The sequence below is a fragment of the Trachurus trachurus genome (genome assembly GCF_905171665.1).
Source record: "Trachurus trachurus genome assembly, chromosome: 17".
Lineage (NCBI taxonomy): Eukaryota > Metazoa > Chordata > Actinopteri > Carangiformes > Carangidae > Trachurus > Trachurus trachurus.
In genome coordinates this window covers 24,238,499-24,264,334 of record NC_139900.1, presented here as the reverse complement: position 1 = coordinate 24,264,334, position 25,836 = coordinate 24,238,499, and the positions used below count along the sequence as shown (strand labels likewise).

Sequence of the window (25,836 nt, the reverse complement as noted above, 5' to 3'; positions counted from 1 at the left end):
GCCTTGTTGAGTCACTCGCTCTTTTTGCAAAACCATATATGACACAAGTTTATATCTCTTATCACCTTTATGCTCTAAACACAAATACTGTACAAAAATGTACACTGATGAAGTAGCCTATAAAATGTTTACACACTGTCATCAATATCAATTCATGTTATTTGTATTGCAAATTCTTGAACCATCATGTATGGTTCAACTGCTGGCACATCTGTTTAAACCATGACTGAGTAAAATAGCCATTCAAGTCTGAATACTTATAAAATATAGAAAAATATAAAAAGAAAACAAACTTTTTTAGTTATTACATTCTTAAAACAGAGAGTAACCTACTTTTCATGAAGTGTTGAGGGTGAATAAAAGGACAATGAAATTAAACAATAAAAACAAATAAATAAATGAATAAATAAATCTATAAATTAAAAATAATAACAGAATAAAAGAATAAAATAAATGCATCACCAGCTGCTGTTTGAATGTTCAGAGAGCCTCAATCTCTCATAGCTCTCGGCAAGGTATTTAGAAGAAAAAAAAAACTGTGCTGCCTTTTCTTGTTTGCAAAACGTTCAGACCTGACAGCAAAGGACAAAACAATTCTATAGTTTTATAGATTTATTGTGAACCAGTAGACCAAGAAACACGTATAGAAAGCCATCAGCAGGGAACATGAAGAGTATGGTATCCATGTCTGATGTCATTCATCTTGAAACAAAATGTAGGCTACATATGAAAACTGTATTTAATTATTTTTGTTTTGTCTTGCATGTTAAGTGTGTATGTGTATGTGTATGAGAGTGGACCACTTTTTCGAGTCCATAATAAAGATTATTATATAGTTTGATATATGTAGTGGTATTAAAAACAGTATGTAAGTATTAAGTCATGACATGAGAAGGGATGATGTACTGAATATCATTCAGCACAGCTGTGTTTCAGTCATACAAGGCAGGTGCAAAGTTTGTTAGTCGGTGACCCTAATGTGATGCTAGTTAATGGATACAGTTTCTGAATTGTAAAAAGACTAAATTCCATTGTCTGAACAAAATCCAAAATTGTTGAAACAATTTGTAGCAGTTAAGATGCAAGTTGAAGATCTTATGTCACCTTTTTGTAAAACTCTACACACAAGTAGGCCTACACTCACTAAAACACACTTTTTCTGTAATGAATCTGTAATTTTAAACACATTTCTGGAGGCACATGCACCGATCACTATGTTTTTCTCTGTAGTGTGTGATGAATGATCAGTAGTGTTCCCATTCTGATTGACTTGTGTGATGATCTGAAGCTCAGATAAAACCGCTCTGAGGTGTGTGATTTTGTTAGAAGAGTCAAAGGTTGGTGAAATTAATTTGACTATTGAGTTTTATATTTACAGTTTCAAGAAAAGCATAGAAAAGCGGGGTGATACATACAGTTACAAGTCTCAGTTTTACTCTATAAATATCAACACTCTTGGAATACCTCCCGTCCAATCAAATTGCTTGGTCGGAACTGATTGATGTAGTAAGTCGTCTTTTTTCGCAATAGTTAGAAACACAGTAGGCTATAAGTATAAAAACATACAGTCGTGGTTATTTTAAGGCACGCTGGTTAGTAAAGTAAAAACTTTTATCCCCAAATTAAAGTAGCCTACGCGTGACCTGCTCTCTCTCTCTCACTCACACACACACACACACACACACACACACACACACACACACACACACACACACACACACACACACACACACACACACACACACACACACACACACACACACACACACACACACACACACACACACCGAGTCCTTTTAGGTACACAGATTTTCTGTCCGTATTCTTCGAAGCAGTTTGCGCTCGCTCCTTCCGTTGACTCCCTGCGCTTACCCCGCATTTACGCAAATTGCTTTACGGTCACTGGAGAGGCTTCTCAGCTGGTTAGCCAAACATCCACAGAAAAAGAGATGAGCAGGAAAACGAGACGAAGAAAACGAGAAGAAATTATTTCAAGCAGACACTTAGCGACAGAAAGGACGTTTGTTTAGGTATGTAAGCGCCCTTTTAAACTTTGCATAAACGTATCGGTTGAATAAGATTGCTATGTTTATGAATGGATGCATGTATGGGCATATATTTAGCGTTAGCCAACATTGGCTAGTTAGCAGGCTGGCTGGCTAACATAACCAGTCAACGTTAGCTTCTCTCAGGCTCCGTCTTGCTGTGACCACACAGGCTAATAAACGACGCGAGCTGTGTCGGTATTCGTTCACCCACTAGTGACCGTATCCACGGCTGTCCTTCAATATTGTCGGTGTATTCTCCACAACAAAACTTGGTTTCATTTTCTCTACGCAGCTACTTCAAAGTTGGATCAATGAAGCTAACGTTGTCAGCTACATTGAGGCCAGACACTCACACTCAAACTACTGTGGCCTAAACTTAACTTCCTGCGTTAGCTAGCTCGAGTCACAGTTTGACGAAATAACAGCACGATGTAAGAGTCTCTTTAACAAACTCCTCGCCGACGTCGGTAGCGGCAACAGACGTTTAGTTATCAGATGGAGCAACTGCTTCTCTCCGACTGCGAAATCTGCTGCAGCCGTATTACAACATGTTAGCCATGTTAGCCAAGTCGAGCACCTTTGGTCACTCAGCTCTGTACCTCAACAGTTTTCTGTTGAGACGACAGCAGTTTACTTAAAGGCCCCATGGCATGAAAAATGTGATTTTGGTTATTTTTTCGTGCTTGGGGAGGTCTCTGGGCCACGTATATACTGTCCCATGCATCAAACTGGTCATAAACGGAGAAACACACACCGCCCATTTGTAGGAACATTCTATTTAAGACGAGCAGATAGCACTTCCTCCTTTCTGTGATGTCACACACAAGGGAACTCCGCCCACCGTGACCAGTTGTTTTTTTTCAATTTTTATGAATGCAGCTTAGGTTTCAGTTACTTGCCTGTGATTGGCCCGACCACACACCACTCAAAAACAGTGAGCCAATCAGAGGAGAGGTTCTCATTCTCTCTTCTGATTGGCCAAATGACCTGTGCCTGCTAGAGCTCCAGAAAGAGGCAAAGAAAGGGGCAGTATTAACGATATTAAGCAGATCACAGGTACTCAAAACCAATGATACATCTTGTTAGGGATATCAGCAGGTAAATAAACCCAGAGAAAAGTGCACAGCATGGGGCCTTTAAAACTGCGACTTACAGTCACTTGAGTTCGCTCGGAGGTGTTGACTACTTTCAAAAGTCATTTTCTGAAATGAGTAGGCTAAGAGGTGGTGCAGGCAAGTTGCTCATTTGAGTGTGTGTGGGTGGTGAGACAAGGCCGTTTTTGATACAGCTAGACTGGCTGTGTTTCCCCCAAAAACCAACAACACTGCTGCCTGAAAATAAGAAGCCAATTGATCATTAGGCCTTCAATGAGGATCTTTTTTCCATCTGGGCTGTCCCTACGTCAAGCACTCATTAGTTAATTATAAGTGTGAGGTACCATTGATACCCAAATAACACACCTTAGAAGGAAGGTGCTACAAAATAGTGTCAACAAATCTTAATGTAGGACACAGTGGACTGGCAATGTAGAGATGCAGTGCTAATCGTAATTTAAATAGACATACCACAGTTTACTATAATCAAGACACAAAACTGTGAAAGTACATTGTACATGTACATTTTCCAGAGATCTCCTTTGGGAGAAGCAGTCATTTGGTGCAGGTTAAGAACATGATCGATAACTGATGCAGAGCCCATTGTATTGGAGGCATATTTCAACATTTTAGCAAATTTGCCTATTTGCCATAATCCTTATAGTCTTAGCAGTAGGTTCATCACCTTTAATTGTCAGTGCAATCTGTTTTCCGATCGACGGGGCAGAGACGTGAGCTTTATTTTCGCATTTCCCTCATCAAACTAAATAGCCTACACAATCCAACAACTCCAAAACGCTCTGGTGGACAAGTTGTGACATGCACATTCACCACGCTATGAAATAATAACGTAGTTATGTAACTTTACGACACATGAAGCAAATACTTGGAATTACTTGAGCTTTTGAAATCACTCCACCCAGTATCCAGGTCTGGAATGTAGTTCCAGCTACTTATTTGCCTCAAAAACTCTCGTAATGTTCCATTATTATCTCATTGTGTGGTGAATGTGCAGGTCACAACTTTTCCACCAGACCGTTTTGGAGTTGTTGTATTGTGTATTTGGATGAGGAATAGGCAAGAATACGGTACGCCATGCAGAGCTCACGTCTCTGCCCTGCCGATCTAAAAACAGCTTGCACCGACCAACCTACTCCTAAAACTATAGGGATTATGGGAATGGGCGAATTTGCCAAAATGTTGAAATATCCCTTTAATACAATGGGCTCTGCATCAGTTAAAATGCATTGAGTAGAAATTGAGTAGAAATTATATGTGGTTCCATAGCATAAAGTCAGAAAATGAAAGGCTTCCATGCTGGTACTTAACACATTATATTTTTAAAATATATTATTTGAAGAACATGAACGTTTTTCTATAGATGTCTTAATTTGATTTATTTCATTGTATTGGTATTTCATAAATTAAGGTGTTAATGTGATATGTAACACAGAAGTGGTGTGTCAGATCCCGATGTATCCTCTCAGGGCAGATTAAATTTTAAATTAGTGGTGACTTGGCAGATCTAAGCAACTGTCCCTGCATGTCAGATTTCTCTTCATGAGAAAAACCTTTGAATCCCAGTTGTGTGGTAATGGAGGTCAGGGTTATAGCCCGTGGCATGCTGTGTGGTGGCGTTTGGGTGTGGGGGAACATGCTGGGTAGTAGGTGGAATAAACTGATGAAGTCTCACTGCTCACTTCACTCTCTTAATCTTAGTGCCTAACAAATACTGCTGTGGACATATTATTTATTGTGTTATATGTTTGAACTGTATAGCTAAAAATACGAGAGCTGCAAACTGTTCTTTTAGCTGAGGTCAGAGATGACGTGTGGGAGTTGCTGTCCCTCTTGTTTTGCCTCAGCCTGACCATCTCTCATATACATACAGCATTGATTTTTTTTTTTTTTTTGCTTTGACTTGCTCAATCTGATACAGGGCTCTGTGGGAGGAAAAAGTCAGTGTGACCTACTACATGGGATGTAATTAAGGACATAAATGTAACTTTAGATTTTAAATTAATTACGGGATCTGATTTCAGCAGAAATTCAGGTTGTTCCCTCATTTGATGAAGCTGAGCCTGGTACCTACGTAAACAACAAACACAGTTTTCCAGGCAAAGTGTTGATGCAGCTGCATTGTAGCTGAAGTTGTCAAACAGCTTCTGAACCCTAATGTGGTCCAAGTCTGGTGTTTGCCTCTGGCTTTTTTTTTTTTAGTTATTTAAATAAAAAATAAAAAAGTGAGTTCAAATGTCCTGAAGCAGGGCAGCTCTGGCTGTAACGGTTAGGGGTGTTGTTAAGTAGGATATTATTGATACCAGTGCCATTTTTGATTCTGCCTATCGGCCCAATTCCTGATCCATTTGTGTTGGACAAAAGTAGGTACCATCGACACGGCTGGGTTTATTCTCTGTGAGACTGAATGCAGTGTAGAAACAGCACAGGAAAGATTTGTGAAGGTGACTCTACAAAGCTCCACTGTTCATCATCTAGGAGTGAGATTGGCTGATCCACAGCCAATAATGATGATAATCTTTGGCATGCATTGCAGATGGTTTGTATTATATCAGTCTCACGCACCCTGTAAAAGTTCCAGTTAACAAGGTCGGACACACAACTGCACAGCACAACACAACACACAACATCTCTCAGCTGCAGACACTGGAGTATCAACCATAGGTGACTGATTTTAAGCAGGTTGGTGACAAAAAGCATCAACGCTGATCTACCAATTGCATTGCAAGCAGCGTTTATGGTTGCAGCATCTGCTGGTTTACACCACAAATGTGTGTGTGTGTGTATATATAGTAATCTGACTGTCAAGCAGGAAATCCTTTCCACCCAATGACATAGACATCACCACCAGTAACCTTATACAGTGCTTTTTAACCACTCTGCCCATGAATCTCGTCACAGGCACATTAAGAGTACAGAGGCTGTTTAAGTTGATTGTATTTATGTTCAGTGTCAGATTGATGACATGGCCACATTAAAGCTACAAACAGGAGCGTTCTTTTTCTGTGTCAGCCCTGTTACAGTCTTATACATTTGTTGGATTTCATTCTGTATTATGTAAATGAGTGAGACTTAAAAAATTTTAAGCAATAATATCACAGATCTCATATTATCCAGCTTGGAGGTTTGGACAGTTTTCACACCAGTTCTCAGCTGCTCTCCCTGTACACAGTAATATATTTTGACATCTATATTTCAACTGAAAGGGCCCTCTGCAGATGAGAGGAAATATAAAAAGGTGTTGTTGAGAGATGCTCTTATTAGCAAACACAATAAAAAGCCAAATATGAAATTCCAATCATAACCCCGTTGGGCTCAGAGATCATGTTATTCCTGTTGACAACGTCAGAGGTTCATGTTCCGCATTGTCCACTATCTGAGACATTTCCTCCCTCTGCTCTCTGTGTCGTCCATGTCAGTAAGAAGTGGTCATGAACCTCTTGGGCAGTGAACTGTTGTCCTGATGGTACAAAACCAGGAACAACCTGTTAGTCTGTGACCTTAATTACTCTGCTCCCACACTGGTGTCATCTTTTCCCATGAAATGAAAATACAAAGTCTGATTATTGGGTCTTTGCTAAAAGAGTCATAATAAAACAGTAACTGATTGAATTAAGGCAGGTTCACAAAAATGTTATGATGCATCATAATTAATTTCATGCCGCAAGTACTCTCAGACTGAACAAAACAAAAACAAACTCTATAATTATTCAACCAGGACCAAACAAATTGAATTTCAAATTGGAGGACATTTCTTTCTATTTTAATTTATCAGTTATTGGAAAAAAATAGATGTAGCAGTTAAAGGATCAGTAATTAGTTCATGTTCTGCATAAAAAGCTGCAGTTTAGAAACACATGTAACTTTAAACATCCTCTCAATGGGAGGATGCCACTTAGCTAACAATACAGTTTTTTTTAATAGTTATTTTTCATTGCTCCGTCTTCTGCTGGTTTTGTTACATCCTAATGAATACGTTCTAACAGCTCGTTATAGCACAGGGACCAGGAAGAGGAAAGGGAGGCTAAGGAGAAAAAATGGTCTGCGAGAGGAGAAGGGAAGATAGAGTGGATGTAATAGGAAAGAATGGAGAGCAGTGGAAAGCTGAGAGGAGAGGAGGAAGGAACTGGAGTAGCCAGGGTGAATGTTATTATTAGAATAAGAAATCAGAAACACAGGAGAACATGTCCTGCCGTCCTGGAGGAAGATCTGGCCTGGTTTTCTGTTAGAAAGGCCAAACGCTGTCAGCTGGTTGCTGTGGTTTTTCTTTGTTGTCTGCATGAGCATCAACACTTTCATTCCATTTGAATTATTGACAGCCTGTTGGTCAGCAGCTCTCCTCCGATATCCCTCACCGTTCTGTTCATGAGATGTGGGGCCAGATTTAGAAATGCAAATGTCAGTTGCTAACTGACTGACTATCGAATGCTAGGTGACTGAGTGATGAAGTTAGACCCTTGGTTGGCTGGGTGAATGTTGGAACATTGCTTATTGCTCTTTCAAAATTATTTGGCACAAACAGTTTATATTACATCTTTAGGCAGGTCGAGGTGAGCCATTGTCAGCAAGTCTTGTCAGTGTTGTGTCTTTGTCTGAGACACTGCAGTTCAGACCCTTTAGTGGGGTCCAAGAAAATCCAGTGGGCTTTTTGGGCAGCCACAGAACATAGCTACACTCCCCAGTGGCCGCTGGTTACCAACCATGTTTGTTCATGCATCTGAACTAGACTTAAACTAGCTAGACTGAAACAAGCTGACAGTAGACCACAGACTAACTGGTACTAGACTGAAACCAGCTGGCACTGGACAGAGACCAGCTGGCACTAGGTAGAAACCAGCTGGCACTAGGTAGAAACCAGCTGGCATGGGACAAAACCAGCCGACACGGGACAAAACCAGCTGGCACTGGACTGACACCACTAAGCCTGATGCAAATAGGATGCAATAGGCGCGTTTCAATTGCAGGAACTTCGGGGTAATTTTACGGGGCCAGCCCCGTTGGTGCGTGTCTCCACTGCAGGAACCTCCCCCACAGGGCCATTTACAGGAACTTTTACGGGGGCCAACAGAGTACCTACTCCAGGGTAGGTACTCCGTTCGGCCCTGAAAAGCTCCTGGGTGGGGCTCGAGGTTAACCCCGGCACTGATTGGCTAAAGCTAGACCAGAAACCAGAAAGCACCAAAACAACCGGCATTTTTAAAAGGGGGAGCAGAAGGGGAGCATTAGCCTAGCAGACACCGCTGTAAACAACAAGAAAACAGCAGGGAGATGTACACAAATGGACTGACGATGACGTGCAGACATGGCTGCAGTCTACGGCACCGAGGAGATTCAGAGGGGGTTAGAGTCATCGCGGCGAAATGAAAATATCAGCGCACCTCGACACACTGGGGATCCATCACGCCGCAAAACAATGCCATGAAAAGTAAAAAAATAAATAAATAAATAAAACTCAAGCAGGATTACAATCAGCCGCCATGTGCACAAACCTATGGCACAAACACACAAACCAGAAACGCGGCTACCACCTCAGCTCCTTCCATCCTTCTTCGTTGTTGTTATGATTTTTGTGCATGTGCTTGTGACCTGCCTGGGTGACGTCACGGTCGAAACTGTCGCACACAAAGATTAAGCGGCGATCGAAACTCATGACGTCGCCGCGGGGTCCTACTCTGCAGTGGAGACACGACCACTGAGAGGGCCGAGTGAGAGGACGGTTCCTGTAGAAGTTCCTACCCCCTCCCTTTACCAGGAACTCCTGCAGTGGAAACACGACTAATGATGTCATAATTATTAGCTCATTATGTTATCTATTGACATTTACCAACTTATTCTTTGAAAGATGATATTTATAGGTCATAAGCATATGGTTAATATTGTCTAAATGCATTGTGCTACACATGACATATGAAGATACAGTATGTTCTCAATTTTCTTAAATAGCGTGAATATAATTGTATATTTTATGTCTGTCTTTCAGGTGCTACGTCGAAATCTCAGCTCACACCAGTCCTCACACAGAGGGACCAACATCTCACCTGCTGCTTCCAGACGACAAAGAAGTGATGTGACAGATTGATCGGCGTCTGTGTGACAGTGGACAAGTACACAAGTGTAGTGCTTATTGTACCACAAATTCTAATCCTAGTTGGCTCAGACTGATGGCAACAATTCCCAAAACTAAAGTATTTGATCATATCCGAAGGTCAGATGTATATAACAGGAACTCGTGAGGTCTGCCACCGCTTTTGATCAACTCAACACATTCCTGCTGTCAGATTCTGCACTGGGGTCGGGTGCATGGGTGTTGTGCTGACAACAGGCTATTGTCATGGTGGCCTGGTATGTCCGAGCCTGAAGCAAGTGGAGCCTCTAAGTTTCATATAGAATGTTGGCATCTGGCTAACAACATATGTTAACAGTTAAGATCATTATCCTCCACCCCTTTATTGCCATCTCTGGCCCCTACAAGGGGGTATAAACTCATTGGTAGTGGTACCCCCTTTACCCCATCATCTTTTCATTTCTTTCATTCAGTCATCCACTCACCCAACAATCATCATCTTTTGCCCCACTCTCTTTATTTTTGTATCGTACTAAACGCTTTTCAGCTCCACTCTGGTCCTTGAAGAAATCCACTTCTTTCCTTTACCTTACCTCACATCTGTCCCATTTCAGCCACAGTCCACTCTCTGTCCCAGCACTAGTGTAACTCAGTGTGGACCAGCGTAGACAACCCTGAAGCCTGACACCTGAGCCGCTAGGCAGTCGTTTTGGTGGTTGTTTTGGTTGCATGGAATCGGCTTAACCGTGGAGAGGCCAGGCTACCACAAACTGATGGACTTTGACAAGCGAGGAGTCGGGGGCGGAGGGGGAGGAGGTGGAGGTGGAGGAGGAGGAGGAGGAGGTGGTGGCGGCTGTGGAGGTGGAGGGAAGGGAGAGGCAGAGGAGGGGAAGAGGATGTCTGGGAAGACGGGGAGTCGATCGGGGCACGGCGGCCGGAGCGCTGGCTCCAACTCTGGGGTTTTGATGGTCGGCCCAAACTTCCGGGTCGGAAAGAAGATCGGCTGTGGGAACTTTGGAGAGCTGCGTCTCGGAAAGAACCTTTACACCAACGAATATGTGGCTATCAAACTGGTAAAAATCCTCCCTCTGTTTTATTCAACCATTATCTAAGGAGTACATGTTAAAAGAAATTGTGTTTGATGACCTTAAATATGGAAGTTTTTTCTGATTGATGCCTTTAAGGGATTTTATCAAACTGCATGTATTATAAAATAAAAATATATTTTAATTCTCTGTTTCAGGAGCCAATCAAATCTCGGGCGCCCCAGCTCCACCTAGAATACCGTTTCTACAAACAGCTGGGAAGTTCAGGTGAAAAAAAAAAATCTCTTTCAGTCAGGTCATAATTTAAGGGTTTCTTTTTTTTTATGAAGGAAACCCTTTCAGATGAGCTTTTAAGGACTTAGCTTTGTGTTTTTGTTTTGTATTCTTTCGTTTTCTGCTGGTTTTCCCCGTATACTCGCCGCAAAGCTTAACACTGAGGCAAAAACCAATGTGAATGTACAACATAACAGCATACTATTAGTTAAAAAAAACAGAAATTATAAATTCACTGAAGACTCAGTTTGAATATTTCAGAATATTTGGACTTTTTTACTCATGAGTGACAGAAGACACAAGTGTAGATAATTGCAGACAGAAATAGATGGATAAATGCCTAAATAAATGCTCAATTAATATAATCAGGCATTTATTTCTGTATTCACTCAGTTATAGTTTGATATTTTTTGTCCATCATATTTATTTGGATTGGCTTCATATTCTTTTCAGGCCCAGTAATGTCAAAGTTCTCATCAAGTCATATCTTTCATGAATACACATTGTAGTGGATGCAGTAATAATATGTTGGAGTAGTTTGTATGGTGTTAATACATGAATGTACCTGTATCCATTTCCTGTAATGTCTTCCATCCAGAGGGCGTCCCGCAGGTGTTTTACTTTGGACCCTGTGGTAAATATAATGCTATGGTTCTGGAATTGCTCGGACCCAGCTTAGAAGATCTGTTTGACCTCTGTGACCGGACCTTCTCCCTGAAGACTGTACTCATGATAGCCATACAACTGGTAAGGCTGACACACAAGAAAGCATTTCCCACCAGATTTACATCCATCGCCTTGTTTTTAATGCGATGCCATCCACTCTGACCGATCCTTCAGATAACCCGCATGGAGTTCGTCCACACCAGGAGCCTGATCTACAGAGATGTGAAGCCCGAGAACTTCCTGGTGGGCCGACCCGGCTCTAAGCGGCAGCACACCATCCACATCATAGACTTTGGCCTGGCAAAAGAATACATTGACCCAGAGACCAAAAAACACATCCCATACAGAGAACACAAGAGTCTCACTGGAACGGCTAGATACATGAGCATCAATACACACCTGGGGAAAGGTGAGTTCTCCCTCATGTTACATGTTCACCACTCTAATCCAAACCAAAGATCCACACCACATTAACAATAGAGAGGCCACGGTCAGGACTTAATAAGATACTGACTCATCAGTCAGATAGTTGAGAGTGATATGAAGGGTTTGGTAAATAATTAACAAAGTAAATGCTGTGCAGCCAACAGCCACTGTCAAAGCTGAACCTCTGCATTAATGATCAATGTTTTATCACTGTACTCCAACTTGTAGACATTTTTTTTTTTCATTTATGAATGGACTCAATTGTTCAATCAGTTCAAGTAAAATTTAAGCATTTTCATTTATGCCCCTTTTGCATGTACTATATTGTTATGCTCATTGTGACAGTATCCCTGGTTGACAAACAACCAAACAAGCTGGAGTTTTGTTGGTGAAATGGAGATTTTCACTGACAAACACTGGGTGACAAAACAGATGTGGTTTTGACTTTTAATTCTGAATTAGCACGGATGTGAAATGACTGTTCTGAGGCGCGTAAACAAAACATCATGTGCCAACAGCTCTGTAAACCTAACCAACAAAATAAAGCAGAACAGATATGCCTCTATTTTTATCAATGGAGTCGTTTCACTTCCAATAGTGACAGAAGTTATACTCTATGATTCTTTAATAGTCTTCTTTCTTCTAATTTACACCTATTGTATGGTAGGCTGTGCTTGAACACCTCCTTAGACAGTGATGGATGACTTGAAGCTGCTGCAGCTGCTATCAATCAATCAATTTGTTTATTTCGGGCATGTCAATTTAAATCATCATCATCACACTTCATCTTAGTTCAAATAATACAATACACATGCAGGGACGTGCACATAACTATAGAGGGGCAGGGGCTCAACATCAGAAAAGGGCAGTACGTACATTTTTTTCAGGCCTTAATATCAAAATAAATAAATTAAAATAAATTACAGTTACTATATAGTCGGTAGAGAAAGCCTGCACGCCTTCAGGACTGCAGTCAACACGCTGGACCAATTTCCCAACTTCCCGAAACAGAGTCATGACTTCTGAACTGGTAGGCTAAGGCCAATATGGTATTGGGTGCACATTAACATTGCAGAAAAAAAAATCATGTGAGTGTAAGTGCAAAAATATAAGTAGGCTAAGCCTACAGGCTACACACACAAAACCAAGAAATGACTACTGTGACTGCTACTGTGCATATTTCAGAACAGCAGCAATATTTACAACAGCAAAGTCACAATTACCAGTAACTCAATATCTGGAAACAAATTCAAATAGTCAGTGAAATCAAGCTGAGTGAGTGATTCCTCCTGTTGCTGCTGCTGTTCACTACATTCAGGTGATGTTAGACAGAGGACGGGGTGGGGCTTAACTCTTAACAAACAGTCAGCTAAACAAACACAAATGGGCGCTTTTCTGAAATATGACTCATATTAAGCTCGTTGAATAAGTGGACGGCGACTTGTCAGAACCGACAAGGAAGTTATGTTGGTGGATTTATAACTCACAAGATTCGACACAAGTCGCTCCACTGTCACGTCTCATCTATGTGCGGCAGTGGCACACACAGAGTTATCGACGAGGCAGCAGCCCCTACTTCTCTCTCTCTCTCTCTGGACGTGCATGTGAGGGAGCGCGCACCGCGGGGCAGCCCCCCCCCCCCGCCCCTCAGTGAGGGACAGAGCGGAGCAGCAGCGGACAACACACACACCAACGTACATACACAATACCGTGTGTATTACAAGGAAATGCGTACGGTAGATAACCGTGGCATTTTCACAGCGCGGTTGTTTACATCCTCATGCACAACAGGAATGCATTTATTGAAAAAAAAAACATTACAAAAAGGGCACTTTTTAATACGAGGCAAAAAGGGCAGGGGCTCAAGCACCCTTTGGGCCCTATGTGTGCACGTGCCTGTACACATGGCCGAAAGGGAAAGCGGGAGAAGCAAAAGCTTATCTAGTCCCGCCCCCATTACCCCCCCCCCATAAAAAATCTTTATCATAATCTTTTCTTTTCTTTCTGCTTTTTTTTTTTTACATTTTAATATAACATTCTTTTACTTATGACATTTTGACATAACATGTTACAGCAGTAGGTAGTATACAGATCATATCATATCTTTTCTTTTCTTTTTGCTTTTTTACATTTTGATATAACATTCTTTTAACTTTATCTATTGTACTGCTGTGTAGACACTGTGGAAGAGATATTTGATGCAGCTGAGGAGAAGCTGAATCCAAATGGAAAAATTTGTCTGCAGTGCTTGTCAGGGTCCAAAACTAACACTCGCCAATTACGGGTAGATTTTGTCTCTGGCTGGTAAATTTTTAAGACCACTCGCCACTCTGGCGAGTTATTTTTTACAGACGAAAATTTCATTTTTTCGTTACTGGTGGAGAACGATGCTGGTATGTTGTTTCCTGACAGAGTAATGTGTCTTTCCAGCAGAGACTATCTTTGGTCAGGTATGCGCGTCAGGCCGTCATTCACAGCATCGAGGTGGATAACTGTTGTTACTGTCGTACCCGTTTGTGTGGTTTAGCGCGCATCCGTTTTTTTCGAATCCAGATAAATACTTTATCGGATCGGCCTCGCGTCCACACGAATCCGGCGTTTTCAGGGGGTGAAAACGGTATTTTTTGAAAACGGGTCCCAGAGTGGGAAAATTTGAAAACGCCGCCCCAGCGTTTTCGTCTGGACGGCCAATACGGACTTTTTCTGAAACGATGATGTCATGCCCCCCGCCGCTCTACCTGTAACCTGAGACACACACACACACACACACACACACACACACACACCGCTGCTGCAGCTGCTGCACACTGACAGTCTGGACGTAACAACAACAACGGCCGACTAACGTCGCGTCGCTCAGACGCTGCGGCTGAATCACGGCTGTTTAATCATCACTGATCATCATATTTACTCTGACACGACTCCCTGTCAACATTTAATCCCATGTTTGAGTTTGAATACAGCAGGGAACTTCTTCTTCTATTGAATTACAGCGGGGACTTCCCGTCTTCTTCTCTGTCTTAAGTGTTTATGTGTGGCAAACTTGCAGCGCCACACACGCTCCACACACGCCTGCAGTATGTAGGTACTACAGCGTTTTGGGTCGTTTTCAGGTGATGCGTGTGGACGCAGATATTTCTGAAAACGATGCCGTGTTTACGGAGATTTTTTTCAAAACGATTAAGAAAAAGATCGGATTCGGTGAAGCCGCGTATTCGTCTGGACGTGGCCTGAGAGCAGACAGGAAAGACAGTAGAGCAGTGTTTTTCAACCTTAGGATCAGGACCCCATGTGGGGTCGCCTGGAATTCAGATGGGGTCGCCTTAAATGTCTAGTAATTGAAAAAAAGAAATTACTGATAAAATATTTTTTTAAACTAATTATTATTCTTAAAAAAAAAATACGATTAAAAACACCACACACAATCCTAAACAACTGTAAGAGAGAGAGAGATTTTTGAACTAATGATAGTTTATTTGTTTATTTTCTGTCTGTTCAGCAGGTGGTGGTGGGATTCATAATGGATTAGAATTAGAAGTGTATCTAAAAAAAAAAAGGATTTTTACACCTATTTTGAATTTTACTCAAACACAAATACAAATAGAAATACTTCCCCCCCCTCAACAAATACAAATACCGGATGCTTTGCACACCCCTAGTATTAGTACATACTACTAAAATATTGATTGAGAATCGCATATAAGACCCAAATGACACGTTAAATAATACTGACAGCACTTAAACGCCTAACTAACTAAACTGCCTGGCTGGTAAAAAAAATCACTTACAAAGTTAGTTTTGGACCCTGGTGCTTGTTGTCAGTCACAAGATTAGATTAAAATAAAAGTCATCTGCTGTGGTAAACTTCCAGAAATATACTACTCTCCTGTCGGGCGGGAAAAGTAGTAAACAGAAGGTCGGCTGCACCCATTGTAGATATTAAGCATCGTTAGAGCTGATGGACTTAATTTGACTATGCATTGTGTTCAAACTGACACCACTGATGCAGTCCAGTGACGCCTTTGTTGTTGTTATTTCAGAGCAAAGCAGACGGGATGACCTGGAGGCTCTAGGACACATGTTCATGTACTTCCTGCGAGGCAGCCTACCCTGGCAAGGACTCAAGGTGAGGAGACGGCTCTCGCATCTTTTGCTGCCTACGTCCACGCTGCTGTCATTTCAAAACGGGGGTTTCTAACAAAACAGTCTTCTTCTTGATTAACATACACGTGACCATTCACATACAGTAACCATGCACAAACCAGTGTAAACAGGAAGCGGGCCGTCTTCTCTGTAGTCACACACACTGCTGAATGAGGAACAGCAGAGACAGTTGTAGCATTAAAACAAAAGAATTGAAGTGAACAACAGCTGATGGGAACTCAATTTTTTGGTGCTTGTGAACTCCATAGCAGTGTGGACAGCAGAAACTTTTTTGTCTTTTCACTTTCTGTCATGTGTGGATCTCTCTTTACTGTGTATTCACCCGTCACCCATTATGGATGTCTCCCTCCCTGTCCCTCTCCTCATCAGGCCGACACCCTGAAAGAACGTTATCAGAAGATAGGAGACACCAAGAGAGACACACCGATAGAGGTCCTGTGTGAGAGCTTCCCAGGTTTGTGTATACACACACATGACGTTTCATTGCAGCTCTAACATACACAGTCTGCTGATGTGAGCATATGTTGATCCAATTTTGTTTGTATCTCTGTGAATGTGTGGGTTGGGCACTTCATTTTGCTCACACCTGTGTGTTTGTGTGAAACATATTTGTGTGTGTGTGTGTGTGTGTGTGTGTGTGTGTGTGTGTGTATGTGTGTTACAGAAGAGATGGCCACATACCTACGGTACGTGCGTCGACTGGACTTCTTCGAGAAGCCCGACTACGACTATCTAAGGAAACTCTTCACGGACCTCTTTGACAGAAATGGATACATCTTTGACTACCAGTACGACTGGACCGGAAAGCCTCTGGTGAGTGAACAGTGTTTTGTGCAGTACACATACAGTAAGACAGTGCAGTGTTTCCCCTAAAGCAATGGTTCCCAACCTTTTTTTGGCTCATGACTCCATTTTGACATCACAAATTTCTGGCAGTGCCGTCAATTAAGATGCGCCAGATCTGATATTTTTATATGCTGCATTTTATTTGAACTCCACTTATTTTTGAGAAAGTGAAAATATAGAATACAGTTAGATTGTGTGTGGTGTTTTAATCATACATTTAAAAAGAAGAAGAAAAATTATCAGAATTTTTTTTTATCAATTACTAGACATTTCAGGCGACCCCATTTGAATTACAGACGACCCCACGTGGGGTCCGGACCTCAAGGTTGAAAAACTAAAGTGTATTTTGGACGGCTGTTTTTGAGATAAATTCATGCAAAACTCCTGATGCACGTTCCTGTCAGGGGCAGTTTTCCGGCAAGCAGTCTCTGCATTTTCCCTAACTAACCCTAACCCGCTTGATGAGGGACAAGACAGGTAGAGAGAGAAAAGAGAGAGAGAACACCTATGTGTACTCGCCTTGAATGAGTGAGTGCATGTGTGTGTGTGGTGGGCGGCTGTGGCGGCGGGTGCGTGTGTGGACGGTGCCGCAGCAGTTTTGAGAGAAAAACAAAGTAAAAAAAAATAAATAAAAAACAACGACGCATCGACTATTAAATTAGTTGTCGATGATTTTAATAGTCGACGTAGTCGTGACTAGTCGACTAATCGTGGCAGCCCTACTCCGGAGTGGGACACTTCCTCCTCCATGTTTTTGTTGGTTTGCTGGAGGTCAGCAGAAAATGGTGTACAAGTTCATAAAATGTAAAGCTCTGAGTTCAGTGTTGAGATATTTGACTAGTGCACAATCCTCCACCAAGCTTGTATTTCCTCTCTGATCCCATGACCCCATGGTGACCTCATTTTCTGTGTCTTTAGCCCACTCCCATTGGTCCAGTAACCAGTGAGACTCCGCTTCAAACGAGCAACAGAGAGAAAGCACCACAGACCAAAAACCAGGTACGTACGCTCATCTACGCGTTAGACATGATGTACAGTAGAGTCTGAAGATTCAGTACATCACCAAACACCCACAGAGCTGGGGGCGGGGGGGGCACATGAATCAGCTCTCGTACCTAAAAAATAGTTTCAGCACAAATCAAGTGAAGGCCTGCAACATAAAAGTTTATGGACAAAACAAGGTTCCAAATGGGAAAAATAACCAGTATTGTCCCCTCTGGTCCACTGGACCTACAGAAGAGGTCTTGCATCCCTTTAACTTAACCTATTGTTAAAGGAAACAGGACTTCATCCATCAGTCATTGGCAAAGTAGAGGCGTAGATGTTGGAGCCACCAGAACCGGGGTCGTGTTCTGAGAACAAACAGGAGAACCAGTGATGTTAGTGTGTGATTAGGGGAGGATTCAGAGTGCGTCACCAGTCTGGTTTAGACCTCAACTACTAATGCTACTAATGATTTTACTTGTGCAGTGTTTGGAAATGACATCTGATGTCATCTTGGAATTGTTTTGGGTGTATGAAATCCTCACAGACCCTCTCATTCAAAATTAGAGCAGTGTGCATTAGTGAATAGGACAGCGACTGGCAGACAGGTGACGGAGTTGCAGGATTGCGCTGGGGGAAAATAAATTCTAGGAGAAACAGTGGTCAGTCGATTTGCACAGTACAGATGAATATCATATGTGATTCTCATGGATGTGACTGTCCTGTTGACAAAAACATGTGTTGAAAAGAAACTTGAAGCAACAGTTGTGAGCAAAGGAGCAAATCACACCGATTCATGTCCTCTGACCAGTGTGTGAGGGCCATAGAGAACATAGTTAGAGGAGCAGCACTGCCCCCACAGGAAGAGCCCAGTATGACAGGTAGGAGAGATTGGCCACAGGGGCAGAGAGCTGGTGAGAAGCACAAGTTAGCGCTAGTAGATGTAGCCAAGCTGCAAGGACAGTGACATACTATACTATGTACCATAAATACATAGTACCATACGTACACCGCAGGTACATAGAACTGTAGAGGGAAGGAGTTTGGGTTATGTTGGTCAACATGTGGCAGAAGTAGAGACAGTGCTGCTCTGGACTCCTTTTATTCTACGGGACCAGTTTCTGTTTGGAGCAAAGTCGCTTGACCACAGACTACACCCACACACACACAGACACACACGTTTCCCTTGTTAGCAGAGTGGACGTGCAGCAGGCAAACCCAGCACTGCTACTGGTCCCTGATAATGACATACAGTTGAGGACGGAATTATTAGCCCCCCTATAAAAATTTCACTCTTTTGTAAATATTTCCCAAGTGCTGTTAAATAGCAAATAACACAGAGTTCTCAAACATCATAGTTATTTTGGATACTTGCATTCATTTACCTTGTGCACAGAAACGATCACTGGGTCTGGGTTGTTGCTGTCTCTTCCAACATGACAATAAAAAAAACATAGGTCACTCCTAGTGAAGAACGAGCTCCAGAGGTTATTGACTGTCCTGCACAAAGCCTTGACTTGAATCCTATAGAAGATCTGTGTGGAGGACTGAAGACCAAGGTCCATGTCAGAAGACCAGTGTGCAATGTAAATGAATGCAAGTATCCAAAATCCAATTATGAAATATATTTTAACGGCACTTGGGAAATATTTGCAAAAAAAGCAAATAATCACTTGGAGAAGTGATTTCAGGTTGTGTTTATTTACTTCATGAACATTTTATCAACAGCAAATTGATAGTGATTTTGGTCACTATAACCCTGATATAAAATATTATGTCATTTCATCTTTACTACTGTTATATTATCAGACTTTTGGCACAAACCTGATATCTAAGTGTTAGTTTACACAACATTTCATTTCCCCTATCACTGAAAACACTGCTCATCCTGAATTAGTAGTTCCAACTTTAACACGAAGTACAGCTGAAGTTGTGTGTTAGATGAAGTCTGCGTGTGCATTTGTTCTATTTGCTCAACTTGTAGCTGGACAGCTGTTGCACAGCGTGTGTGTTTTTGTTTCTGCTGGTTCTGCCTCAGCAGCGCCGTCTGTGTTGACTTGTGATTCCAGTCGGCTCTACACTGGAACAAATGATTTCCTGATCAATATCTGGGCCCATGTCACAGTGAGCGCTTTGTACTGCTTCTACCACCCACTCCTAGTTTGACGCTGACGGACACAAATACACATCAGCTTCCTGTTGTCGGTGCAGATGTGAGGCCTGCGAGGCCAGACCACCTCCTTCCCCTGGTGCTCAGGGCTTCCACGTGTGCACTCTCACCACACTGCACACCTGAGTGCTCACCCTCCTGTTTCTCCTCCACCAAATACTGAATCTGAACTCACTGTTTATTTTTTCTTTCCTTTTTTCACTCTACTCATTCTTTTCCCTCCTTGTCATCCTGCTCATCTTCCAACCCCTCCCTTATTTTACTGCTTTCCTTTCCTTACTCGATTTCACCCTGTTTATTTTCCCTCTCCACGGCAACCCTCCTATTCCATCCCACCTATCTTCTACTCCTTTTCCTTTCTCCAACATCCACCTTCACTTACTACCATCCCACCTTCTCTCCCCCCTCTCTTTTCTCCTGCAATCGGCTTCCTGTCTCCTCTAGTCTCCAGAGGGGAAAGGCAGTGAGTCCCAGCCGACTCCGGTGACCAATCGAGAGCTGCTGGGCTCCCATCTCACTGCTGATAGGCTGGGCGGGTCTGTCCAGGTACTGAGAGGAAGGGTTAGCTCTGCTGGCTTCCTGTCTGTCTGCCTACCTGTCTGTCTGTCTGCCTGCATGACCTCCTCTGTCTCTGCAGCAGGGCTGACCTCAAGTCTGTTTCCTCACAGCCTCAACAATTCCCAAACATGGGGAATATTGGGATGTATTAAAACCTTTACTTGTCCATGTTTGGTTTGTGTAGCTCTGTGCCAGGTTATGATACTGAAAGGGGGACAGAAGGTGGTTGCCTCACTTGTATAGATAGAGGTTTATAGACCACAAGATGCAGGTTGTTTTTTGCTAAATGACCAGTGACAATGCGGATGCAGATAAGTCTGGAGCACCAACCAGAATAAAGCATAGGAATAGAACAAATCTGAAGTTGGTAGAGAGAGCACTGCAGGATTGAAAACATTTCCACAATTTATTCTACAACATAAACTCAGTCAGTAAATAACCTCTGTCCTGAGTTCCTTAAGTTTTTGCATCACTTGTAAAAGGCTGGTTACCTAGTGTCTAAGGCTGTCTTTACACTGCAGGTCTTGTTGCCATACATGACTGTTAACATGTTCTGTTAGAAGTGACCCATATGCATATGCATTGTTGTGAAACAACACACATGCACGCCAGCCAACTATGCAGGTAAACAACATGGACACAATACCCCGTTTTTGCAGGGTACCCGTCGGATAACCACGGGGATCCGACCCAATGGCAGGACTCTACCCCACATGACCTGCTTTGTAGATGAAAATTGTTTCAAATTTCACTAATTTTACAGATGAAACTCACAGATCTGTCAGTTTGGCGGTCCAGTAACCTGTGCCCATGTTTGGTGCAGAGGGGACCTTGGACTCCTTCTCATTAAGAGTAAATCAATCTGATAGATGGTGAGACAGAAGTCTCCACCAAAGAATGGATGATCATCTAGGCCCCTGTCATTGATGGAAGAATGTTGAATATGGTAAAAGACCGTCTTGATACCATGTGCTGGGGAGACCAACTGAAAACCTTAGTGTGGAGCCCTGAAATGAGACCACAGAGGTCAGAGCTGAAGTTAGAGTTTAGTGGTGGTTATAGTGAAGTCATGTGACTGTGGTGTCGTTGGTTTATAGTATTATGTAGCTTTAAACTTCTGCTGATTGTACTGAGGCTTCATTAAGTGAAGATGACCCTGCTGGACAAAACCTGTCAAAACCTGTCAGTAGGTTTTGTCCAGCAGACGAGGAGAAGAAATCCATCCATTGACTTTTTTCAGAGTGGGACCAGAGGTCATGACATGTGGCTTTGTAAAGGAAAAGTTGGTAATGTGGTAATAGACCAAACTGTAAATATGATTAATTACTTATCACTGCTGTTGTTTCTTTGTTGGTTTTGCAGTGGTGTTTGAGCAAACAGTTCCTTGTGTGTCATTCTGATGTTGGGAAGTTGAGAATTGCCACATTCAATTTCCATTTAATTCAATGCACCCTGGGGCACAAGGGGATTGTAGAATAGAATAAAACTATTGATTCCCCAAGGGGGAAATTCAAAGTGCCGCAGCGGCAGGAAAATAACAAAACAAGACACACAAAAAGGTATCAGTGTCAGTGTTCTTATGTGCGACAGTAGCAATAAATATAGCAAATAAATTAAATTAATAAAAGTTTAAAAAAAAGTAACCCATAATGATGATGTAGTGAAAATTTGTTTCTAAAAGTTAACATTTTAAATTTATGAAAATGTAAAATTGGAGATTCCTTCAAGTATACACTTTGTTGTTAGTCAGCTGCTTCCTCTTTGCTTCACTTAGGCTTAAGATGCGTCTAGAGCTTGAGTGGAATCCACCTGAGGCACCGGAAGCAGTTGGACATAGTGTAGTACAACACCCAGCTGTAGGCATGTCCAAGGCTTGTTCTGGAGACCTCTGTGATAAAACTGGGGGAAGACAAAGATGAAGGTGTAAAACAAATTCAGGTGAGAACTGAGCCGAGGATCAATGCACCCAGATATGTAGGGGTCCTTGAGAAAAAGCTGATCTGGAGTCCAGCAGATCTTAGACTGGAGCAACAGTGGGAATATTTTTTCCTTATTTCCACCAAAACACATGTTAGTAATAATCACATCCAGAACTGAGACCCTCCTGGTTTAGAGAAGAACAATAGTACGTTTGTGTATCAAAGGGTCAGTAAGACAGATTTTCAGTGATTATTCAAAGGGATAGTTCAACATTTTGGCAAATTTGCCTATTGCCATAATCCTTATAGTTTTAGCAGTAAATTCATTACCTTTAATTGTTGGTACAAGCTGTTTTTAGATCGGTGGAGCAGAGACGCGAGCTGCACGGTACTTTCGTGTTTCCCTCATCAAACTATAACGTATAATTATGTAACATTATGACACACGAAGCAAATACTCTGAACTACTTGCGCTTTTGAAGTCACTCCGCCCAGCAGCCGTGTCTGGAATGTAGTTCCGGCTACACATTTGCCTCGAAAACAACTCCGTCTCTTAACGTTCCATTATTATCTCATAGCGAGGTGAATGTGCGGGTCACAATTTTGGAGTGTTTTGGTGGCAAGGCAAGCTCGCGTCTCTGCCCCGCCGATCTAAAAACAGCTTGCACCGACAATTAAAGGTAATGAACCTACTGCTATAGGGATTATGGCAATATGCCAAAAATGTTGAACTATCCCTTTACAATGATCTTTACAATCTGAATATCTTGAGTTTTGCTCGTGAACGTGATGGTTTCGAGACATTCGACCACCGTGTGTCAACAGTTTAATCCTCATCCTCATAGTTTGTTGGAATGAACTCTGTGAGCTGAAATCAGCAGTCAGCCATGTGGCAGAGGTGCTGCTGTTCTGCATGGCAACAGAATGAATGCTGACTCGGCCTGTGTCTGTGGAGGTGTGAAGCTTCCCTGGACGTTCCAGCTCTGACGGACTATTGAGACATGTCCACATTAAGTTGGCTACATTTGAAATCAGACACAGATGGACGTTTAACCAGCTGAGAGTTTGTGGAGTAAAAGCAACAAAAAAGGAAGAAGATTTTTTTTTTTTTTTTGTAGACACGAGTGGCAGCATTTTCAGATGTACCTGCCTTAGTGTGGACCAGATGTTTGAACTGTTGTCCCGCCTGTCTTCATCCCTCTCTGCCATTCCTCTCACACAGGTGATGAGCTCGACCAATGGAGAGCTGAATACAGACGACCCCACTGCAGGACACTCCAATGCACCAATCACAGCCAATGCAGAGGTGGAAGTGGCTGATGATACCAAGTAAGGGCACACACCCTCAAACACACACTCAGTTTTTACCACCAGCTTTTGCACTGAAAAGCTTTAAACCAGGATTTTACTGCAGAAGGAATTATGAACCAGTGCTCTTGTTTTAACCAAAACTTAAAGGACAATTCCTGACAAATAAATTAAACCCATCTGATGTTGTCTGTGAAAAAAAATTGCAGTTTTGTGGGATGTAAACAGCCTAAGATCTGCCTGCTCCCATTATACATTGCTGTGGCGATGCAGGGACAGACAGAACTACTGCAGAACAGGAGACATTAAAAAGAAAATCTTTACATACATTCTTTTAGACCTAAAATATTAGGAAACTATAGCCCCCTGTTGAATTGGCCTGGAATTGTCCTTTAACATTCACTATATTGTTGTAATAACATAAAAAACCTTATGCCTTTATTGTTTTGCATTGTGTCTGTTGCTCATCTTATAAGGTCAGAGAAGTAAAAGAGTCAAAAACAAGAACCAGTTAGACGTAAACATCATCATATGAATTACATATTGTAGTCAGATATGTAACAGTCAGAGTTTGATATTGTGAAGTAAAACACTGGCATGTGTGTGTGCGTGCATGTGTGGTTTGCAGGTGCTGTTGTTTCTTCAAGAGGAGGAAGAGGAAAGCTCTCCAACGACACAAATGAAACAGAGAGATGAACCCCTGCTATCTTTTTCACCATTTCTTTTCCCTTCTTTCTTTCTGTAGTCCTCCTCATTATAACCCCCTCTCTGTCTCACCCATCAGTCTCCCCCCTCCTCTGCTGTCGGAGGTCCCGTAGTCTACCTTGGGTCGGTTAGACTGACTTGGGTCACCGGGCAGCTCGATATGATTGCGAAGCTGGTCTGTTGGTTTCTCCCGCTCTGAACCAACCAGACACACAGACGGTGACTTGCTGTTCCGCCTCGGAGCTTTAAACTCGGACTTCACGGTCACAAACTGAACTAAAACTGGATCCACACAAACGGCAGTGACCACACATGAACACATAGGCTGTGAAATGCGAGCTGATTGGCTGACAGACTGGATTGAGCTGGTTTCCTGGCAAACTGGCGACTTCTCTATTTTTTGTTTTTGTTTTTTGTTTTTTTTTCTTCCTTACTGACTGGTTCAGAGGAGCGGAGAGGAACGAGTAGTTCTGAGGAGATAACGGAAGAGAGAACTACAGAAGGACTGGAAGCAACGAGACTGTCAGAACACACACATACACAAACACACGTAGAAACACTTTGCACTCTGTCTTGAGCTCGTCATTAAAAAAAAAAGACTCTGTAGACAGAACGTTGCAGCTCTCACATAGTCGATAACGTTTTTATTCCCTGAGGTCAGAGGATGTACACAGTGAGCGGCTTGGTCGATTTCCTGCAATGGAGCAGGCATGGTGTGCTTCTCAGACACATTCACCCTCAGTGGAAAACCTCACAACCACCAGAATCAAAAGTTTAAAGAGATGTTTATGTAAAAACTATGCTTTTTCTGTTTTAATTTGTAACTAAAAAGACTGTCTGCAATTTGAAGGCTGTGTTTTTTTCTGTCTTTTTGAATTGTTCAAAAAATTGTTTTTTGTAGCTTCTAGTGTGTTCCTCAAAATGCAATTTTTTTAATAACTTGTATTTTTAATTTTCTGATGTTTTTTTTTTTCCTCTTTCTCTTTGGGTTTGAGGATGGAAAGTCAGATAACTCCATTAAAAACCAACCAACCAAATAAATATTGATCTTTATGATCTTTATTTAATGATAAAAATGTAATTAACATGAAGTAATAAACGCAGATGTTGACTTGACAGCAAGGGACTAGTCAGGGTTTAATACCATGTGTCTACAGCCAGGTGAAGGTGTAGCCATCATAAAGAAAACCAAACTGATACTAAGGTAATATATTCTTTTAACCTTAAATAACCTCCACAGTTCAAGTCCAGGCCAATGTAACGTCTGCAAATGTCTGATCAGTGTTAAAACCCCAAAACAAAACGGGCAATGATTGGTGTCAAATATTCTAGCATGTTAACATTAGCTACCATGCACTTATGCACTTAACACATGCCTTAAACCGTAACACCTGATGGTGGTGCTGGACGACAAGAAAAGGAATCGACTACACTCAAACCTCAGGGAAACTGAACCAGATTACAGTCTCTGCTCTGCTAATTGTCCCTTAGGTGCCTTAATGGATGAGAAATGGTATTAAAATACATTGTGTTTTATAAAATTGACA

At 42.0% G+C, this 25,836-nt stretch overlaps 1 protein-coding gene across 3 annotated transcripts; it reads left to right on the top strand.

The window, feature by feature from the left end:
- The first annotated feature begins 1,909 nt into the window (after nt 1–1,909).
- On the top strand, nt 1,910–25,391 carry LOC311000679 (casein kinase I-like). Of its 3 annotated transcripts, none has more exons than XM_083991437.1 (12): nt 1,910–2,030; nt 9,141–10,297; nt 10,468–10,537; nt 11,142–11,290; nt 11,384–11,618; nt 15,676–15,761; nt 16,169–16,253; nt 16,467–16,612; nt 17,564–17,644; nt 20,244–20,345; nt 23,499–23,605; nt 24,213–25,391. In XM_083991437.1, the coding sequence occupies exons 2-12, from the start codon at nt 9,998–10,000 to the stop codon at nt 24,265–24,267; spliced, it is 1,416 nt and encodes a 471-aa protein (XP_083847563.1). In that variant the 5' UTR covers nt 1,910–2,030; nt 9,141–9,997; the 3' UTR covers nt 24,268–25,391. The 3 variants fall into 3 exon arrangements, with proteins under 3 accessions (XP_083847563.1, XP_083847562.1, XP_083847564.1); XM_083991436.1 differs by having other exon boundaries at nt 16,464–16,612; XM_083991438.1 differs by lacking the exon at nt 20,244–20,345 and having other exon boundaries at nt 16,464–16,612; nt 24,213–25,389.
- Nucleotides 25,392–25,836: the final 445 nt, after the last annotated feature.

What these genes read in the sequence shown, in the direction of transcription:
- LOC311000679 (XM_083991436.1), top strand. Translation starts at nt 9,998, where the DNA reads ATGGACTTTGACAAGCGAGGAGTCGGGGGCGGAGGGGGAGGAGGTGGA. An exon ending in CCTGTGTGAGAGCTTCCCAG is followed by an intron (nt 16,254 to 16,463) that starts GTTTGTGTATAC and finishes TGTGTGTTACAG; the next exon opens with AAGAGATGGCCACATACCTA. An exon ending in GGCTGGGCGGGTCTGTCCAG is followed by an intron (nt 20,346 to 23,498) that starts GTACTGAGAGGA and finishes CCTCTCACACAG; the next exon opens with GTGATGAGCTCGACCAATGG.